This window comes from Mus musculus, chromosome Y, assembly GCF_000001635.26.
Source record: "Mus musculus strain C57BL/6J chromosome Y, GRCm38.p6 C57BL/6J".
In the NCBI taxonomy this organism is placed as follows: domain Eukaryota; kingdom Metazoa; phylum Chordata; class Mammalia; order Rodentia; family Muridae; genus Mus; species Mus musculus.
This window is the reverse complement of record NC_000087.7, coordinates 1,147,515-1,165,722: the sequence shown is the minus strand read 5'-3', so window position 1 is coordinate 1,165,722 and position 18,208 is coordinate 1,147,515. Positions and strand designations below refer to the sequence as shown.

The 18,208-nt window shown below is 33.6% G+C and overlaps 1 protein-coding gene across 24 annotated transcripts in view; it reads left to right on the top strand.

Annotated features, from left to right (window-relative positions):
• Positions 1–18,208, top strand: part of Uty (ubiquitously transcribed tetratricopeptide repeat containing, Y-linked) — a 160,587-nt gene that overhangs the window by 80,051 nt on the left and 62,328 nt on the right. For 21 of the 24 annotated variants that reach the window (XR_879400.3, XR_001782882.2, XM_011248585.3 and 18 more), the window contains 4 exons: positions 7,089–7,816; positions 11,439–11,568; positions 12,849–12,954; positions 13,570–13,775. Coding sequence is in view for 22 of the 24 variants with exons in the window: in XM_011248585.3 (XP_011246887.1) it covers positions 7,089–7,816; positions 11,439–11,568; positions 12,849–12,954; positions 13,570–13,775 (1,170 nt within the window). In the remaining 2 variants the exon portion in view is untranslated. Of the gene's footprint in view, positions 1–4,492; positions 4,549–7,088; positions 7,817–11,438; positions 11,569–12,848; positions 12,955–13,569; positions 13,776–13,996; positions 15,785–18,208 lie in introns of those variants that run through there. The other 3 variants (XM_030251567.1, XM_017318689.1, XM_011248589.3) reach the window with 2 other exon arrangements.

Below are 18,208 nucleotides of genomic sequence, written 5' to 3'. Positions count from 1 at the left end.
ATTTTATTTCCTGGATGAGATCAGCACTGTGTTAGGTTTATTCTAGAGTAAGAAGAACTAGTCAATTTCTATTGCAAGCTACAGCAAATTATAAATTGAACTTCTATGGAGTCTAAACTTTAAGGGAATTTGCAAAGAGAGAAAAAGACTTTGAAAAAGGTTCTTTGTTGTTGTTAGAGGATGACTTACAAAGATGAATGGTCAAAATGAGAAAGTTTTGTGAACCTTTTCTTTTTTGAGATAGTAAGATTTTAAAGGTACTGACATACTTTTCCTCAAATGTTTTTCTTAGGCTTTACTTTAGAGATATTTTAGCTATAGAGAAAACTTACTAAGGATGTCCATGTTCATACTGATCTCTCTCCACATCTGTATTTTAAGACTTTTGTATTTTATGTTATGTAAGTACACTGTAGGTGTCTTCAGACTCACCAGAAGAGGGCATCAAATCCCATTACAGGTGGTTGTGAGCCACCATTTAGTTGCTGGGAATTGAACTCAGGACTTCTGGAAGAGTAGTCAGAGGCACCTCTCTAGCCCCTACTTTCTCCATATCTTAATTTCTCTTAACACTTTGCATTAGGGTGATGCAGTCTTCAGAGTAATTAATCCACTTTTCTAAATTTAATCTGTACTTAACATCTTAACTTGGAGCAATCACAATGTTTTAATTGTCTCTGGAGAGTGGCTTTTCCAGAATATTACCTTTGTTTTTATACTATACCATTTTCCTTCAAACTTGACATCTTTATCTTTTACTTTTACTTTTACTTGGAGGGGCTGGAGAGGTGGCTCTTGACTGCTACTACATATAGTTTACCCTGCCTATTATTTATAGTTTTAATTCTTAAGTGATGGTCTCTTCTATGGATATATAATTTGTTAATTACTGTCACTGGTTGATCAACTTATATATAAGTCATGAGTTGACAGTTAATATCATTCATCTGGATGTTTTAAATCAGTGGAATAAATACCTAGGTATCTTGGCCAAGCTAAACAGTATAACTGTTTAATTTTATAACTTTACCAAACTCTAGTTTAACTTAACATTTTGTATCCCACTTTCATGATGGACACACTATCTCTAGAACTGTTGACACTGTTTTGGAGTTCAGTGATGCTTATTAGGGATCAGTGACATTTCACTATAATATTTTAAATATTTAATTTAATGTTCACTCACACATGCATGTTATATGATCTGATTAAATCTTCCTTCTACCTCCATTGAGAGAGACACTCACTCCAGAAAAAAATTGGGACTGTACAATACAAGCCTCTCAAGTTGATGTGTATAAACAGGATTTCCATTCCAGCAAATATGTTTTCCTTTTGGACATCAATTTCTTCTGGCTCTTCACATTTGGTGTTCACAAATGGCTGGTTATCATCAGTGTGCCACATATGGCAGGTTGCCATCAGTGTGTTTACACATGGCAGGTTGTCGTCAATGTGGCACACATTGGCAGACTGTCATCAGTGTGGTAGTCCCATAAATAGCTGAGCTCATCATAATATCTTCTTCAATGCATATCCACCAGTTGTGGGGCCAGGAGTGTGTTTTCTTTCATAATCAGCTACCTATACTCCACTAGATTGTCCTAATTTGTTGTTGTTTTTGGTGGTGGTGGTGGTGGTGGTGGTGGTGGTGGTGGTGGTGGTGGTGGTGGTGGTGGTGGTGGTGGTGGTGGTGGTGGTGGTGGTGGTGGCGGTGGTGGTGGTGGTGGTGGTGGTGGCGGTGGTGGCGGCGACGGTGGTGGTGGTGGCGGTGGCGATAGTGGTGAGTGTCTCTCAATAAGTTTCTAAACAAAAGCACCTGAAGTTGTTGTAGGAAGAAATGGTGAGGGGAAAAGGGAGGAATTGGAAGGAATGGAATAGATGTTGATTTAATCAGATATAATATTCAAGCATGAGTATTAATTATTTAATAATCATCTACTGCAAAAAAAAAAAAAAGAAGCTCCTCTGATGAGCATTGATTGGGGTTATACAATGGATATAAAGAAATGATTTGCCAGGGCTATACAGAGAAACCCTGTCTCGGGGGTGGGGGTGGGGGGGGAGAAAGGAAGGAGATGAGAGGAGAGGAGAGGTGAGGGGAGGGGGGAGGTGAGGGGAGAGAGGGAGAGGAGGGGAGGGGGGGAGGGGAGAGGGGAGGGGAGGGGAGGGGAGGGGAGGGGAGGAGAGGAGAGGAGAGGAGAGGAGAGGAGAGGAGAGGAGAGGAGAGGAGAGGAGATTTGCATCTTGTGCAGCAGGAATTAAGTTCAGTCAAAGAGAAGTTGGGTGTTCATACATTATCTATATCCATATTGTTTTCCTAATCTTGCCATTCTAGCTATGTTGTAAATTTCATGTTTCATAGCTGGATATCATAGAAGAACATTACAGTATTGTCAAAGCTAATCATTACAAATACAACTTGCCTGGTCTCTACAAGATTGATTGCCCAATTTCCTGTGACTCAGATGTAATGTTTTTTCAGCAGTATTGTCTTAACTGTCAGTTTCTGGAGAATAGCTATATGCTGTGTCAGCATGTATAGTGTTTTTGTTTGTTTTGTTGAGTCTGATGGTGCTATTGCAATGGAATACAATGACCAGCAACTCAGAGAGGTAAACCATACTTGGAACTGGTCTTTTTAAGCCATAGTTCCTGGGTAGGTATTGATTCCCTGTTTTAATGTTACTCTGTTTGGTTTGCACATGGGACTGAAAAGGTCTTTAGTGTTATTTATCCCCCAGAATATTCTCTCTTTTACCATTCCCTTACATTTCCACCCCACTTAACCTTTCCTGTTCTGTTATTCTGCTTTTCTCCTTTCCCCTTAGTAACACTTGTGTTCTGTACCCTTTTACTTGAAATCTCTTTTCATGATCGCTTATTAGTTTCCTGCCTTTTGTAAGTATTTTAACTGAAGCATGTATATCTAAAAAGTCTAACCTAGCATCCACAAATAAGGAAATCTGTGCTGTTATTCTCTCCAGGTCATGGTAACTTTGTTCAAAATAATTTTTCCAGTTTTTTCCTTTTAAATCTGAGTTTCATATTTTCCACTTTTATTTTACAGTGAAACAATAGTCATTTGTGCATATGAACTGCATTTTTATTATCTGTTATCTGTTCATTTAGTAATGGTCATCTAGTCTGTTTCCTACCCATTGTGGCAACAATGTACATGGATGAGTCTTTTGAGTAGATCCTAGATTAGTTTCTAGCTTTTTTTGAATACCCTCTACCCTGATTTTCATAGTAGCTATACCAGTTTGTATATTCCATCATCATTTCTCTTTACCTGTACCCACCCAGCATTTGATGTCTCCTTAAAGTTTTATCCTATGCTTTCTGATTTAGATTAAGATTAAATCTGAAAGTACTAATTATCATTTCCCCTGCTAGCTAAGCATGTTGAACACTGAGAAGAAATATATTTTGGCCACATGTATTTATTGTTTTTAGAAGTCTCATTAACTTCATGCCCTATAATCTTTGCCCTTCTTTTTCTTCCTAATTTTTATTATTTTAAGTAATTTTAGATTTAAATATATTTTGAACATGTTCTTCCCATTTCCCAATTCCTTCCAGATTCTTTACCCTTCCATATCCATCCAACTTTAAGATGTTCCTAACCAAACAAAAACACAATACAAAACAAAACCCCTAAAACCAAGAAATCAAAATATAACCCCCTACTCAAACAAACAATAACAGAACCAAATTGTAGCCAAATAAGAGCATAGAGACAAAACTGTGTAGTGCATTATATATTGGTCAACTACTATTCAAGATGAGAGAGACCTTTTCATTACTATTTATAAACCCAGTGCCACTCTGTTGGACAAAACTGATTTTTTTTCTCTTCCAGAATTTACTAGTGACAGTTCATTTGTTACTCTTTACCTTGGGGGTAGATAGGTATTCATTCATTCTTCTTGTAAAAAAAATGTAAGAAAATTAAGTATAGTAAGCTAAAATAAGAACTATTACATCAAAGTTGGACAAGGCCATCCAACAGAAGGGAAAAATCCAAAGAAAAGGCATAAGATTCTGAAATCCACTCTTTCCCACATTCAGGACTTCCATAAAAACACTAAACTGGAAACCATAATACATACACAGAGAATGCCTGCATGTAAAAGAATCCAAATAAATTCATGTCCTAATTTTTACTTGTCTGATTTTCTTAATGTTTAGTTATCTGAGTTCTTTGTGTATTTAGCTGATAAAGTATTTTCTCATTCTGAACCTGCCTTTTCATGCAAATAATGGTGTTCTATGCTGTATGACTGTAAGTCTCATGCAGTATTATTTGTCAGTTGTTGTCTCAGTGCTTGTTCAGTAAGGTCCTGTTCAAATAGTTCTTGTATATTTTCTATTGCTTTTTCTATCCAGTTCAAGTTTGGGGATGTTACTTTGAGTTTCCTGATTCATTTGAAGTTGAGTCTTATACAGGTTGAGAGATAAGGACTGAATTTCATTCTTTCTTCTACAGGAGCTGTCCAGTTTGACTAGCACCACTTGTTGAAAATGATACCTTTTCTCCAGTGTGTATGTCGAATGTTAAATGTTTGCACATTTTTTTGTCGTTTCTGGGTTCTTGAAGAACCATTATCCTTTTTATGGTTCTCTCCAAGTCAATGTGTCAAGGGTAAAAGTTATAAAAAAAAGCTATAGCTGAGTCTCTGGCCTCCTTACAACAGATAAAAGATGACCACATTTTGTAAACTAACTTCCTTCCTTCCTTAATGTATGAGTTCACCTTTGCTCTCTTCAGACATACCAGAAGAGAGCATCAGATCCCATTACAGATGGTTGTGAGCTACCTTGTGGTTGCTTTGGGAATTGAACTCAGGACCTGGAAGTTGGTGCTCTTAACTGCTGAGCCATCTCTCTAGCCATAGTAAATTTCTTCAGTGTTGTTTTCCTAATATTTAGCTTCCAGTGTAAAAAGAAAAAGAAAAAGAAAAGAAAACTTTTATGTGTGTGACTATTCTTGTGTATTCGTTTCTACACCATGTGTTTCCTTGATGCCCTCAGAGGCTAAAGACATTGGATTTCCTAGGACTGGAGTTACAGATGGTTGTAAAGCACCATTTGGATGCTGGGACTCATCTTCTGGTCTTCTGTAAGACCAAGAAGTGCTTTTATCTGCCAAGTCATCTCTGCAGTACTATGGCTGCCACTTTTTGAGGGAAGTCTCATTAATTAAATATGTCATTTTTGTTTTAGTGTGCCTTTTTTCTGCATTGGCTTTTGTCTGCAGATTTTAATACATGTGTGATCTTTGTGTTGTTTATTTGGTTTCATGCTTAGTTGACCTTTTAAATATACAACAAAGTCTTTTAATAATTTAAGAAACGTTTCCCCTTTATTTCTTTAAATGTACTTCTTAAATATGTTTAAACATTCAGCTTTTACTTTTGTTTTAATTTTGTATTGTTGTCATCAGATATTGGGAGTTTAAATATATTACATCCTACTCTGTTTTCTAGTTTTAAAAATTATGTTTTTTAAATTAAGAATACTTTAAAATTAATTTTACTCAATGTCTTTTTTTATTTTAATATTATTTAGGTTTTACATTACATAGTAATTTTCTTATATAAAGATCAATCAACTCATCATTTCGATACTGAAGTCCATACATTATAAGTCTTTTCTTATTAGTATTCAGATGTCTTTGATTTGAGAAAGACATCAAATTTATTTTCTATCCTTGATTTTTGCTTTCACCCCACTTCTTTGGTCTGGGTGATGGTGGCATAGGCATTGGTTAATTCCAGCACCAGAGGCTCAGCTAGGCAGATCTCTATAAATTTGAGGCCAGCTCTATGAAAGTGAGCTCCATTTAATCCCTACTATTAAGACCTTGTTCCCATAGAATTTCTAATGCTTTATTTAGTCTGTGACTAGAGAAAAAAAAAGTAAACTCGTGTGTGCTTATTTTATGATTATCTATGAAAAATCTTGAAGTTACTTCTCATAACATACCTAAGTCGTTAATAAATGTTCATTTACATAACAAACAATTATTTATATAATAAGGGTTAAAAAATAATTTAAATAGTTTGCTGTTATTTTACATGTAAAATGTAACTGTATAAGCAGGAGTTGTGAGCTGCCATGTGGTTCTTTTAATCCCAGTCCCCTGGAAGAGCTGCCATTGCTCACAACCTCTGACCTATCACTTCAACCTTGGTTTTTGTTGTTTTTTTAAAAAACAAGATGTCATTGTCTAGCCCTAGTTATACTCATGTAGACCAAGATGACCTTGAAGTCACTTTTATAGCCATAACAACTTTTCCTTTGTATCTCAGACTTTTACTAACTGCAGCAAAGCTTTCTAATGTTTGTTTGTTTGTTTGTCTTTAAAGCAGTATTACTTTATATTCTAATACACAGAAAAACCAATATCAGGGTTGGAGTGATGGTTCAGTGCACTTGCCTTTTTACAGATGACATGGAACACATTCATTCCAGTATCTACATGGTGGCTTACAATGATCTCTTCTGTTCCAAAAAAATTGATTCTTCTGACCTCTTTTGGTACTGTGTGCATATATGGTTCACATGCAGGCAAAACGTGCATAAAAGTTAAAAATAAGGAAAAAGAAAAAACAGACAAGTAGCTAGGGATCATATTTAAGAGAGCAGACAGTATGATACAAATACACCATTTTTAAATATAGTCTCATAAATTAAAAATATATTGTTGGAACATGTAATTTACAAAGCTCAGATAATATACATTGTATATTAGGTTTATTAAAAAATCATAACTCTTAGTTTATTTGTGTTCATGACTGTAATGCATATGTATTGTAACTTAAGTCTAATAAATATAGTATTTTTAATGTGAGAGTGTTGTATGAAATTCTCAAACTTTTATTCAGAAAAAATTGGGAAGGGGCATTAGTAAATGGAATCAGATCAAGTTTTACTCTGAAAATTTTAAAATGTTGATTATAGACAGTGTTAGAGATATTTTGTACATTAATTACTTATTTTTGGTGGCTTTATTTAACATTTTGTCATGTGTTCATGGAGTTTATAATATTTAAATCAAGTTGTTTTCTTTCTTTTCTTAGAGTTTTGGTAAAGATCAACAACCTCCATTTCAAACTGGGTCCACACGATATCTCCAAGCAGCTAGCACTAATGATCAGAATCAGAATGGAAATCATACTCTGCCTCAGAATTCAAAAGGGGATGCTCAAAATCACTTCTTACGTATTCCTACCTCAGAAGAACAAAAGATCATTAACTTTACCAAAGAGAGCAAGGATTCAAGAAGTAAATCCTTGACTTCTAAAACAAGTAGGAAAGATAGAGACACATCTAATATCTGTGTTAATGCAAAGAAGCATTCTAATCATATTTATCAGATCTCATCAGTTCCGATTTCCAGCCTTAATAATAAAGAATCTGTGTCACCAGATTTAATAATTGTAGACAATCCTCAGCTTTCTGTCTTAGTTGGAGAAACTATCGACAATGTGGACCATGACATTGGAACTTGTGACAAAGTCAATAATGTTCATCTAGCCATTCACAAAAAGCCTGATAATCTTTCTGCTTCTTCACCCTCTTCAGCCATTTCCACAGAAACACTTTCTCTAAAGCTCACTGAACAGACACACATTGTTACCAGCTTTATCAGTCCTCACAGTGGATTACACACAATTAATGGAGAAGGGCATGAGAACTTAGAGAGTTCTGCCAGTGTTAATGTTGGCCTCAGACCTAGATCTCAAATCATACCATCAATGTCTGTGTCCATATACTCCAGTTCAACAGAAGTTCTGAAAGCGTGCAGGTTAGTGTGTTTAAAGTTCATTTGAAGGTGGAAATGATTGACTCTGTCGACATAAGAAAGCATGAAATATAACTGAAACAAAATACTATTATTTCTTTGTAAAGTGTGTGAAAGACTATATAGTTAGACGGGAAGAAGGCAGTTTCATATGCAGGGTGTTTTTTTCTTAGCCTTAGATGATGATATAGTGCTTGTTTTTTATCTTTCTTTTTTTCCTTTTTGTAAACTTTGTCAAAGACATCTTTCTAATACTACTGTCTCTTTTTTCTTATTAGAGTTGATAGCTGTAATACTGGGGGTAAAATTGATAGTGAGTTAAATCTTATGTGGTAGAGAAAATGAAGCCTAGATCCTTCTTCCAAGTTCCTGTGTTTTGTTTTCTTTTCTTTATGTTTTTTGATATTTCTTTTTTTTGTTTTTGTTTTTGTTTTTGTTTTTTTTGGTGGTAACAGATATTAACTCTAATACCATAGTCTGCTAAGGCAGAGCTTTTCTTATACTTAGGCTAAAAATTTTAAAGAAGTTGAAACAATTGGGAAATCACCATTCTAGAGCAGTAGTCATATTCTGTCAGAACTGTGAGTTTGAGACCATAGTAATTTATTTAATAGATTTCATCTTTCTACCACAAGAAAATGATAAAGAATAAAAATCAAACAACCAGAGATATATTTCTTTATATAGGGTGTCACTGCCTTCTACAAGGTACCTTGTGCCTTGTCTTACTTTCGACTTCTGGTAGGGAGTCAAGGTCTCTTTTGAGAGTATCTTGGGAAACTCTGACAAACAACTCAAAAGGTGCTTCCTGACTCACAGTATTAGATAGTATGGTTCTTCATGGAGCAGTGTCTGCCCAAACCATAACTACATTTAAAAATGTGTGTGTGCATATGTGCCTCTGTGTGCACATGGGTTGCTAGTAATCTTTTAAAGTTGTATTAGCATGTATTTAAATTCCTTTATGGAAATTCCTAGATTCTGAGTTGGCTGTATTAAAGTAAATAATTTGACTTAGCTATTAGTCTTGAACCTTCCCTACGAGTCATTTTATTAAAATTTCATTCTTCTGCTTGGCTGTGTTGTTAGTTTTGTTATAAGACAGGTTCTTGCTGTTTTGCCCAGGCTTGTTGAAGTAGTCCTCTGTCTCCTGTTTATCTAGGACCACAGGTGCTTACCTCCATCCTCTTATCTATTCAGCTATTCTTCTCTGCCTATTATCAGGCTTTATGTTTTTTTCATTTCTAGCATTATGATTCTTTTGAGATTTGTAGAATTTCAAATGATTCCATCATTCATAGTATCTTTCCTCATTTTTACCTCATTTTGAACTTCGAGTATTTTTATTTTTTCCATTGTTTTACATTTATATAAAAGTAATTTCATTTCAGATATGCTTATTCTCTGGTTTGCTACCCTAGTCTCACTTGATATTGTTATAAAAATCTATGTTTTGGTACCATGATAAATTAAAGTTTATAAAAGTTTTCTGAAATAACTAAACATTTGACATATATTTATATAAACTTAAAATAATGTTTATTATAGACATTTTGAGATATTTCATTTGGTGATTTCATTATTGTGCTAAAATATAAAAATATAAGTTGTATGTATTCAAACTAAGATGGCCACAATTTTTATATAACATGAGCTTATATGAGTTACTAAATCAGCTGGATATCTACTGTTTTTTAAATAATTAAGTTTCATTAGGTTAATTTTATTTACTTCTAATTCCATGATAAATATGACCTCTAATTTTTAACACCTTCTACCTTTGAAATTTTTAAAGTATAAAACCTTAAAATGTATCTGATCTAACTCTAAACTGTGAGTCTTCATAGTTTGTGGCACCTAAATATTAGAATTAAATTTAGAACTTATCATTAGTGACTCATCTACATGGATCAGTGGTTTTATTTAATTCAAAACTTTAAAATTCACCATACCTTCTTATTGTAGTAACAAATCATATGTATTAAAGGCTATTTAGTATGTATTTCAGTATTGCATCTTTTTTTATGATACCCTAGAACTTATTATGTAGACAAATATACTGCTTGCTTGGCTTAATAATAGATCTTAAGCCAAGCAAGCATGCCTTATGTTCATATAGTTTTTTGATGTATAGACCCACCTTCTCTTACTCTCTCTCTCTCTGTTTTTTTTTTCTTTTCTTTTCTTTTTTTTCTTTTTTAACAAATTATATTGCCCTGTAATTTGGAATGGAAAACATGGCTTTTATGAAATACATACAGAGTTTTGACTTTTTAAAAAACATTTTATTTTTTAATGTGTATGAATATTAAACACACATGCATTTCTGTACACTACATGGGTGCCTGTTCCCTAAGGAAGTCAGAAGAGCTGTCAGATCTCATGGTTCTGGAATTATGGATGGTTGTGAGCTGCCATATGGCTTCTTGGAACTGAACCTAGGACTTCTAGAAGAACAGCTATTGTCTGTAACTCCTGAGCCATCTCTCTAGTTTCAACTCTTTATGCAATGTTAATATTTTTGAGTTCTATTCCATTGATACTTATTTAAATTTTTTATAGGTAGGCATGAATCCTGGAATTATTTGAAAGTTTAATTGTTTTTTAAATTTATTAAATTTCATAGTCAGAAATAATAGTCTGACGCCAATAAAATTTATAGTTTGAGAATAACCTTAACATGTTTCTATTAATTTGTAACCTAGCAATTATAATACTTGTTACTAAAGGAAAACAAATTAATTCAAAATTACCTATTTGCAAAATGTTTGTGTACAACATGTAAACTTGTATTACCTGTAACCATAATGTTAAAAATTATAAAATGGCCAAAAAGATGGCTTTGTTCTTAAGAGCACTTGTTGCTCTTGCAGGTCTCTGTTTGGTACCCAGCACATGGTCGCTTTTAGGTAGTCTAGGTCCAGGGGATCTGATGCCCTTTTCTGTCCTTTGAGGACACCAAATAGGCAAATACAGTGACAATGCTTGTACACTTAAAATAATAAATTCAAAATATATACCTATGAGTTTGAAGTCTTAATGATTATACAAGTACCTCTAGGAGAGAATGTTTTAAAAAAGATTTATTTTTGTTTTTTGTGTTTAAGATATTTGCCCATATGAATTTGTACCACATGTGTATGTCTAGTTCTCATGAATTTGAAGAGAAGGCACTGTCTCACCTGAACTAGAATTACAGGTGTTTATAATGAAACTGGGTCCGCAGCAAGTTTCTGTAATTGTTTAGCAATCTCTACAGCCCTGAAGATAAATTTGGACAAGGCAGAAAAAATGAACTTCGTGGATTTTGGATTGTCCAGAAAGCTAATTTGGCAATAGTTTTTAGTAGAATGTAGGGAAAAAATGTAATGGCAATATTGTTGCTAATTTTTGTGTAAATATTTAAAGTTTAATGAAAATTTGAGGAAGGAATACATTAGGGTGATAATTTTAATTCTATTTATATTGGAATTGAGGAAAGAAATTAGAAAATTATAACCAGTATAAAGAATGCTTACTAATTCATTCCATAAATGCTTATTAATGCCTAATAACTAGTAATTTTGATTTTTAAAAAAAAATAAAGTATACATTATGTATTTTATATTTTTTTCTCTTTTTAAAGGAGTCTAGGTAAAAATGGTTTGTCTAATGGTCATATTCTCTTGGATATATGCCCACCTCCAAGACCACCAACTTCGCCATATCCTCCTTTACCAAAGGAGAAGTTGAATCCACCCACTCCTAGTATTTATGTGAGTCTGATTAACTAAATAGAAATAAGTCAATATTATGGACTAACTTGAATGATACTATAAGGTAAATTAATCTTTAGGGAACAATAAATTTTTACTCCTAATGAGTTGAATATATCAGAAATAGATACTTGTATTATGAAAATTACTTTAAAAATAGGTGCTCTTAATGTAAATATAAAAAATGTTTATTATCTAGTCTCTGGAAGAAAATTTTGTTTACAGATGGTGAATTAAAGGATATTTTTAATGGATTATTAGCTCACTGAAACAAAACTTTTCTATTGTTAGCTTTTAATGAATACTTCTCTGTATCCATAGTTTTTCTAACATTTGTCAGCAGTAAAAAAGCTGATGAACTTTTTTTTATCAAATTTGTCATTCTTAAGGATTGTAAAGTTGCAATGAGGTATCAAAATGACATGAATCTAGTGCCACACCTAGCACTTGGAAAAATTGGCCTTCTGATCTCTATGAATTAGAGGATATTTTGTTCTTCATGATGAGTTTTCATTCTAGCCAGGAATACGTAGTAAGACTCTAAGCAACATAAAGCAAGCCCCAAACCCAAGATAACACATTTTTTTTTTCTGGAAGTATTTGTATTCTCTATCCTTGCTCATTTTTCCTAAATGAAATAATGAAAATTCTAGGCAAGTAAGTAATAATGTAGTATAATGTTGTACATGTGTGTATACATAAATATATACATATAATATATACATATATATCATACATATTCATATATGTGGGTTGTATTGATTGTCTTCTGTCAACACATTACATAAATCTTATTGTATAAAAAGGTTTGAAAAAGAGACTTGTAAGAGGTGGGAAACTTTAAAAAAATGTTGAAAATAAAAACAAAATTTAGATTTGTTCCTTTTGGGCCTAACTAGTTCATTTTACATGTTCATACTAGTTTTAAAAATGAACACAATATTAAGCTCATAATTTAGCACATCTTTTATGAAAATAAGTGAACAAAATGCATTTAAAACAAAGTTGGAAAAAATTTGCATTAACTAAAATATTTGTCTGTCACCTTAGAAGTCCTAATGTGATATCAGAAATAACTAAAAAAAAAAAAAAAATCATTGTAAAGTTCTCTTTTTATAAGGAAAAAATATAGGTATTTGTAATTCACAACATTATAGTAATGGTTAGGAATGTGAATGTATTTGTTACAAATTTTAAGTTACCAAATTGATGAAAAAAATGAAATGTTCATATATCTTAATCAGTTTCCTGAGAGTTAATGAAATATTTTAACTTTATAGTTGGAAAATAAGCGAGATGCCTTTTTTCCTCCATTACATCAATTTTGCATCAATCCAAAAAACCCTGTTACAGTAATTCGCGGTCTTGCTGGAGCTCTTAAGTTAGGTAAGTTTAAAAATGTTTGAACATTTTCATTATCAGTGAATGTAGAATAGTAGTAGTTCATTGGTTTATTTTTAACATGTAGAATCTTTTACTTCTATTTATTTTTGTATTTTTAATCTTCTGTCTCCACTTCTCTCAGCTACCTCTTTCTTATTTCTTTTATTTTCACCTTTTTCTTCCTCTTTTCATTTCTTCATTTGTAGACCTCCACTTCCTCTTTTTTTTATCTCCATGTTTCTACCTGTCTCTACTCAATGAATGTGTGTCAACTTTCATAGTTTATTAATCCTTTAAAATTTTCAGAGTAATTTGTACCTCTTTTAAATACCATTTGAGCGACATAAGTGATATTGTTTGCTAATAGTTTACTTTAATCAAACATTTGTCTTAAAAGACTCATGCCTTATATTACATAATATTTTTTAAATATAAAATACATAGATAGTTTAACCTTTTTCAGTGGCTAGATCAAGAGACTGGCTGTAATTTTGTTACCAAATGGATTGGACTATTTTGACAGAAACTTACAATGTTCCATAACAAAAGTTTAAGCTCTTTCAAAATTTTATTATAGTGAGTGTAATTTTACTTACCAAATATTATTTATTTATGAAGATCTTGGACTTTTCTCTACCAAAACTTTGGTAGAGGCTAACAATGAACATATCGTAGAAGTGAGGACCCAATTGTTACAGCCAGCAGATGAAAACTGGGATCCCTCTGGAACAAAGAAAATCTGGCGATATGAAAATAAAAGTTCTCATACTACAATTGCTAAATATGCACAGTACCAGGCCTGCTCCTTCCAGGAATCATTGAGAGTAAGTTTGTTTTACATTCACTTTGGGAAAAAGACCATTAAGAGAATTTTAATAAAGTATTTCACTGTACAGTGGTCTGTCTCAGATACACAAAAGTATGTGTTTAATACATGCTTAGTTACACATGTGCCTATGGGTCTATGTGTTTGTACATGTGTGTGTCCAGGACACAGGTTGATTTTGAGTTGTATTTCTCAAGAAATATTAATTTTATTTTTTAGATGGGGTCCTTGACCTTGCAGAACAGAGTATGTTAGATGGCCACTGAGTTCAAGGGATCTGCCTGTCTTTGTCTTCCTACACTGGAATTACAAATTTATGACTCTAAGGACATTGATATATTTTATGACAGAGTCTCTTTCTCTCATTGTGTATGTCTGGTAGGCATAGAACTTAAAGAGATCACATCTCTCTTTACCTCCTGTGATGGTTTGTATATCCTTGGACCAGGGAGTGGCACCATCTGAAGGTGTGGCCTTGTTGGAATAGGGTGATCTGGTTGGAATGGGTGTGTCACTGTGGGTGTGGGTATAAGATCCTCACCCTAGTTGCCTGGAAGTCAGTCTTCCACTAGCAGCCTTTGGATGAAGACATAGAACTCTGTGCTTCTCCTGTGCCACGTCTGCCTGGATACTGCCATGCTCTCACCTTGATGATAATGGACTGAAACTCTGAACCTGTAAGCCAGCCCCAATTAAATGTTGTTTTTATAAGACTTGCCTTGGTCATGGTATCTGTTCACAGCAGTAAAACCCTAACTAAGACACCTCCCAAATGTTGGGATTAGATATACACATTACCATGGCTAGCTAAAACATTGACAAATATTAAAAATATGAATGAATATTATGAAAAAATAAAATGTACAAATAAGTGGACATTGATAATAAATATTATAATAAAGGCATAAAATTATTTTTAATAGATTCATACATAACATAATCTAAGAAAAGAGAGGCTCATCCATTTACAGGATGTATATAGAACAACAGTAGACTGGAGCAGAAAAGAAATTTCTCTCCTTAATATTGTAGTTAGTTTTGTCCTTTTCTTGACCCCCATCTCTGGAGCTGAGGATCAAACCCAGAGCTTTGTGCTTGCTTGGTAAATGCTCTACCACGGAGAAACTCTACCACTGAGCCAAATCCCAAGCACCAGTAATTACACTGTAGTTAATTCACTAAGCATATAGAACAAACTGAATGTTTTGAAATGTACAAAGAAGAAATTGCTATATGTACGTAATAAAGGCAGAGGAACAAAAATAGTATTTTCTCAACACCTTAAATGAATGAATAGTTTGAAAGATGTATTTCAGATTATTTTTTTAAAATCATGGTTTTGTAATACAACTATCGAGTTAGATAAAACTGTTTATTCTAATGGAGGAAAAAGAAAAGTACTTTATGATAAAACAAGGCTTGATGAGTTTATGATCACTAAGACAACTTTACAAAGATACTGGAACTAATTTTTCAAACTGAAGAGCAGACAAATTTATCTGAGAGGCTATCAAAGTTAATAAAGAATTCTCAAAAAGAAAAACCAAATGGTATTTTTAATAGTTCAAACCATCCATAGTTATAGAAGAAATATAAATTATTTTAACCTTATTCTGAATGCCTCCAATCAAAACAAAACAAAAACCCATATAATATCAAATGTTTGTAAAGAATCAGAAGAATGGGAAACCCTTGTTAATTTTTGCTAGGACTGAAAACTTGATCCTTATGGAAATCAATGCAGAGGTTCTGCCAGAAAAGAAAAGACCAATAACAGTTGAAAACTAAAAAGAATTTCCCTATGAGCAGCAATACCATTTTTGTCATATAAGACAATATTGAATTAGAGACATATTTGTACACCTACACTTATCACAGCATCAAATAAGTAGAATCAGCTAAGATATCTAGTACTGGTAAATATATAATGAAAATATTGTGTATATGAATTTTATTTCACTCTTAAGAAAACACCCTAACTTTAGGAAATGCCCACTAAAAAATGAATAGAACTGAAAAAATATCCTGAGTGAAGTTATTGTGTGTTATCAATGGAGATTAGGTAGGAACTTTGAAAAGGACTTTGGTTTGTGGGTGGTTGAGGGGTGTTAGCATTAGAACTACATTGCTTACTAGAGTAGAAATAGGAATATAGGGTAAAGAAATGTTTAAGGGTAGGGATAGCTGCTGCATAATTGGGAAGCAGACTTTGTAAACATGTCAACCCAAACCAAAGGATATGAAAAGTTCAGGTGGAAACATACTATTCTCTAAGTCGTTAATAAATATAATACTTTTTAAAAGATTGAATAAAAGTACCCTTCATGTGTTATTAGTGCTGTCATTAGCCATAAGTTATGAAATAAAAAATTTTAATTCCAGGCCAGTATTATATCCCTGACTTGTTAGACATCATACACTGTATTTTGATCATGTTTCCCCCTTACCCAGTTTCACCATGTCCTCTTAGTCTTCCTATTTACATCCAAGTTTGTCTCCCTTCCTCCCTTATTCCCCTCCTCTCTCTTACATACACACAACCAAAACAAAAAAAAACTTACATTGAAATAAACAAGTGAAGGAACACTAAGATTTAAAAAAAAAATGCTCAAATAAGTTGTATATGGGCCACTTCTCAAGACATGGTGTCTACTTTGAAGTGTGGCATATATACGGAGGTCAGAGTATAGTGTAGAAAACTGATTTACCCATTACCACATGGGTATCTATAGCACATAGTAGTTCCTTGTTAGGAGTGCTAGGATATGTTGACTTACCCCCTCTCAGGTCTGGGAACATCTTTAACTTGAGCATGCTGCCACAGTCTCTGTGAGTTCATATGTATGTCAGTCCTAATGAGTCATTTACTACCTCTGGCTCTTAGAATTTTGCTGTAGTAGTTTTTGCATAGTATTGATCTGTCTGAGGTAAGAATAAACATAAGGAGTTAGCTGGTGTTAGTTCAAACTTTGAGATAGGGCAAAGGTCACCAGATGGTAATACTCCTTCCCAGCTGAAAACAGTTTATACTTCTCATCCATTGAAGACACCACTATGTATGCAATATTTGCATTCCTTAGATAGGCAATCAAAGAGCCATAGTGGCTGCAAACAATAAAAATGTAAAAAAAATGTAAAAATGTCCAAAAAATGTAAAAAATGATCACAATTTTCAGGTAGAGCTTTCCTAATTCTCTTGACAATTGCAAATATTTACTGATCAACATGGCCTATCTCATGTAAACCTTTAAAACCTTCTGTAAGGGCAGTAAAAGTAATATTTTCACAAAAATGGCCAATGGTCAGGACTGCTATTGGCTGTCCTTCTAAGTAGGGTCTTCCTGCTTGTACTTCAGAGACAGAAGGGTCAGCAGTTAAGTATTCCTCTTCTGTGTCAATAGTATTGTATTTATTTTTCTATTCACCTTTTATTTTCAAGGCAAGGAAGCTCTGTTGACTTTGTGTTTCTGTCTTTAAGCTGCTTGTGTCCAACTTTTCTTTACTACTACGTTCTTGAGAACCCTATTCCAAATGTTCACAACCCTTCTAGCTTATTTTTCTTTCAATTTAGGTTACTTCCCATTCTCAGTGAATCTCTATCCTTCATGTGCTAATATTACATTAGGTCAATTAGTATATACAGTTTCTGAGAAACATCTAATAAAAGCTGACCAAGTATAGAGAGTTCAGACTCTTGAGCTATACAACAGGGATGAGTATGATTTTGGGGGAACATATGTGGAATTATAATAAAGGAAAAGCTTGTCCATTTAAAGAACTATCTATAAAAGTATTAAAAGCAATCTCTGGACTTTTAGATGTAACTTTAGGCAATACTAATAGGGTGACTTCAAACAAAAAATCTTAAAAGGGGATCTTTTAGATAATCATTATCTGTAGATATGGAGTAATATGTCAGTGCTAAGCTGCCAGTTATTACCAGTGTGAAACAAATAGACAATCTGCATTTTATTTAATAGCACAATTATTTCTTTGTTGGGGACTCAGTCTCTGGGAGCCCCCAGAATTCCAGGTTAGTCTATTCTGTTTTCCTGTGGAGTTCTCATCCCTTACAGGACCTTCAATCCTTCTCCCAAGTCCTCAATAAGTGTCTCTGACCTCACTCAGTTCAGTGTTTAGATGCTGGTAACTAATCTGTATCAGTCAGGTGCTGGGTGAGACCTCTCAGAGGACAGTTGTATTAGACTCCTGTCCACAAGCATAACAAGAGTATCATTAATAATGTCAGGGATTGATGGTTGTCCACGGGATGAGTCTCAAGTTCATGGTTACTGGTTGGCTTTTCCTTTATACTCTCCTCCATATCTGCATTTCTTTTACATAGGACAAAATTTTTGGTTGTAAGTTTTGTGGATGGGTTGGTGTCCTTATCCTTTTACAGGAGGGTCATGCCTGATTTCAGGTTCCATG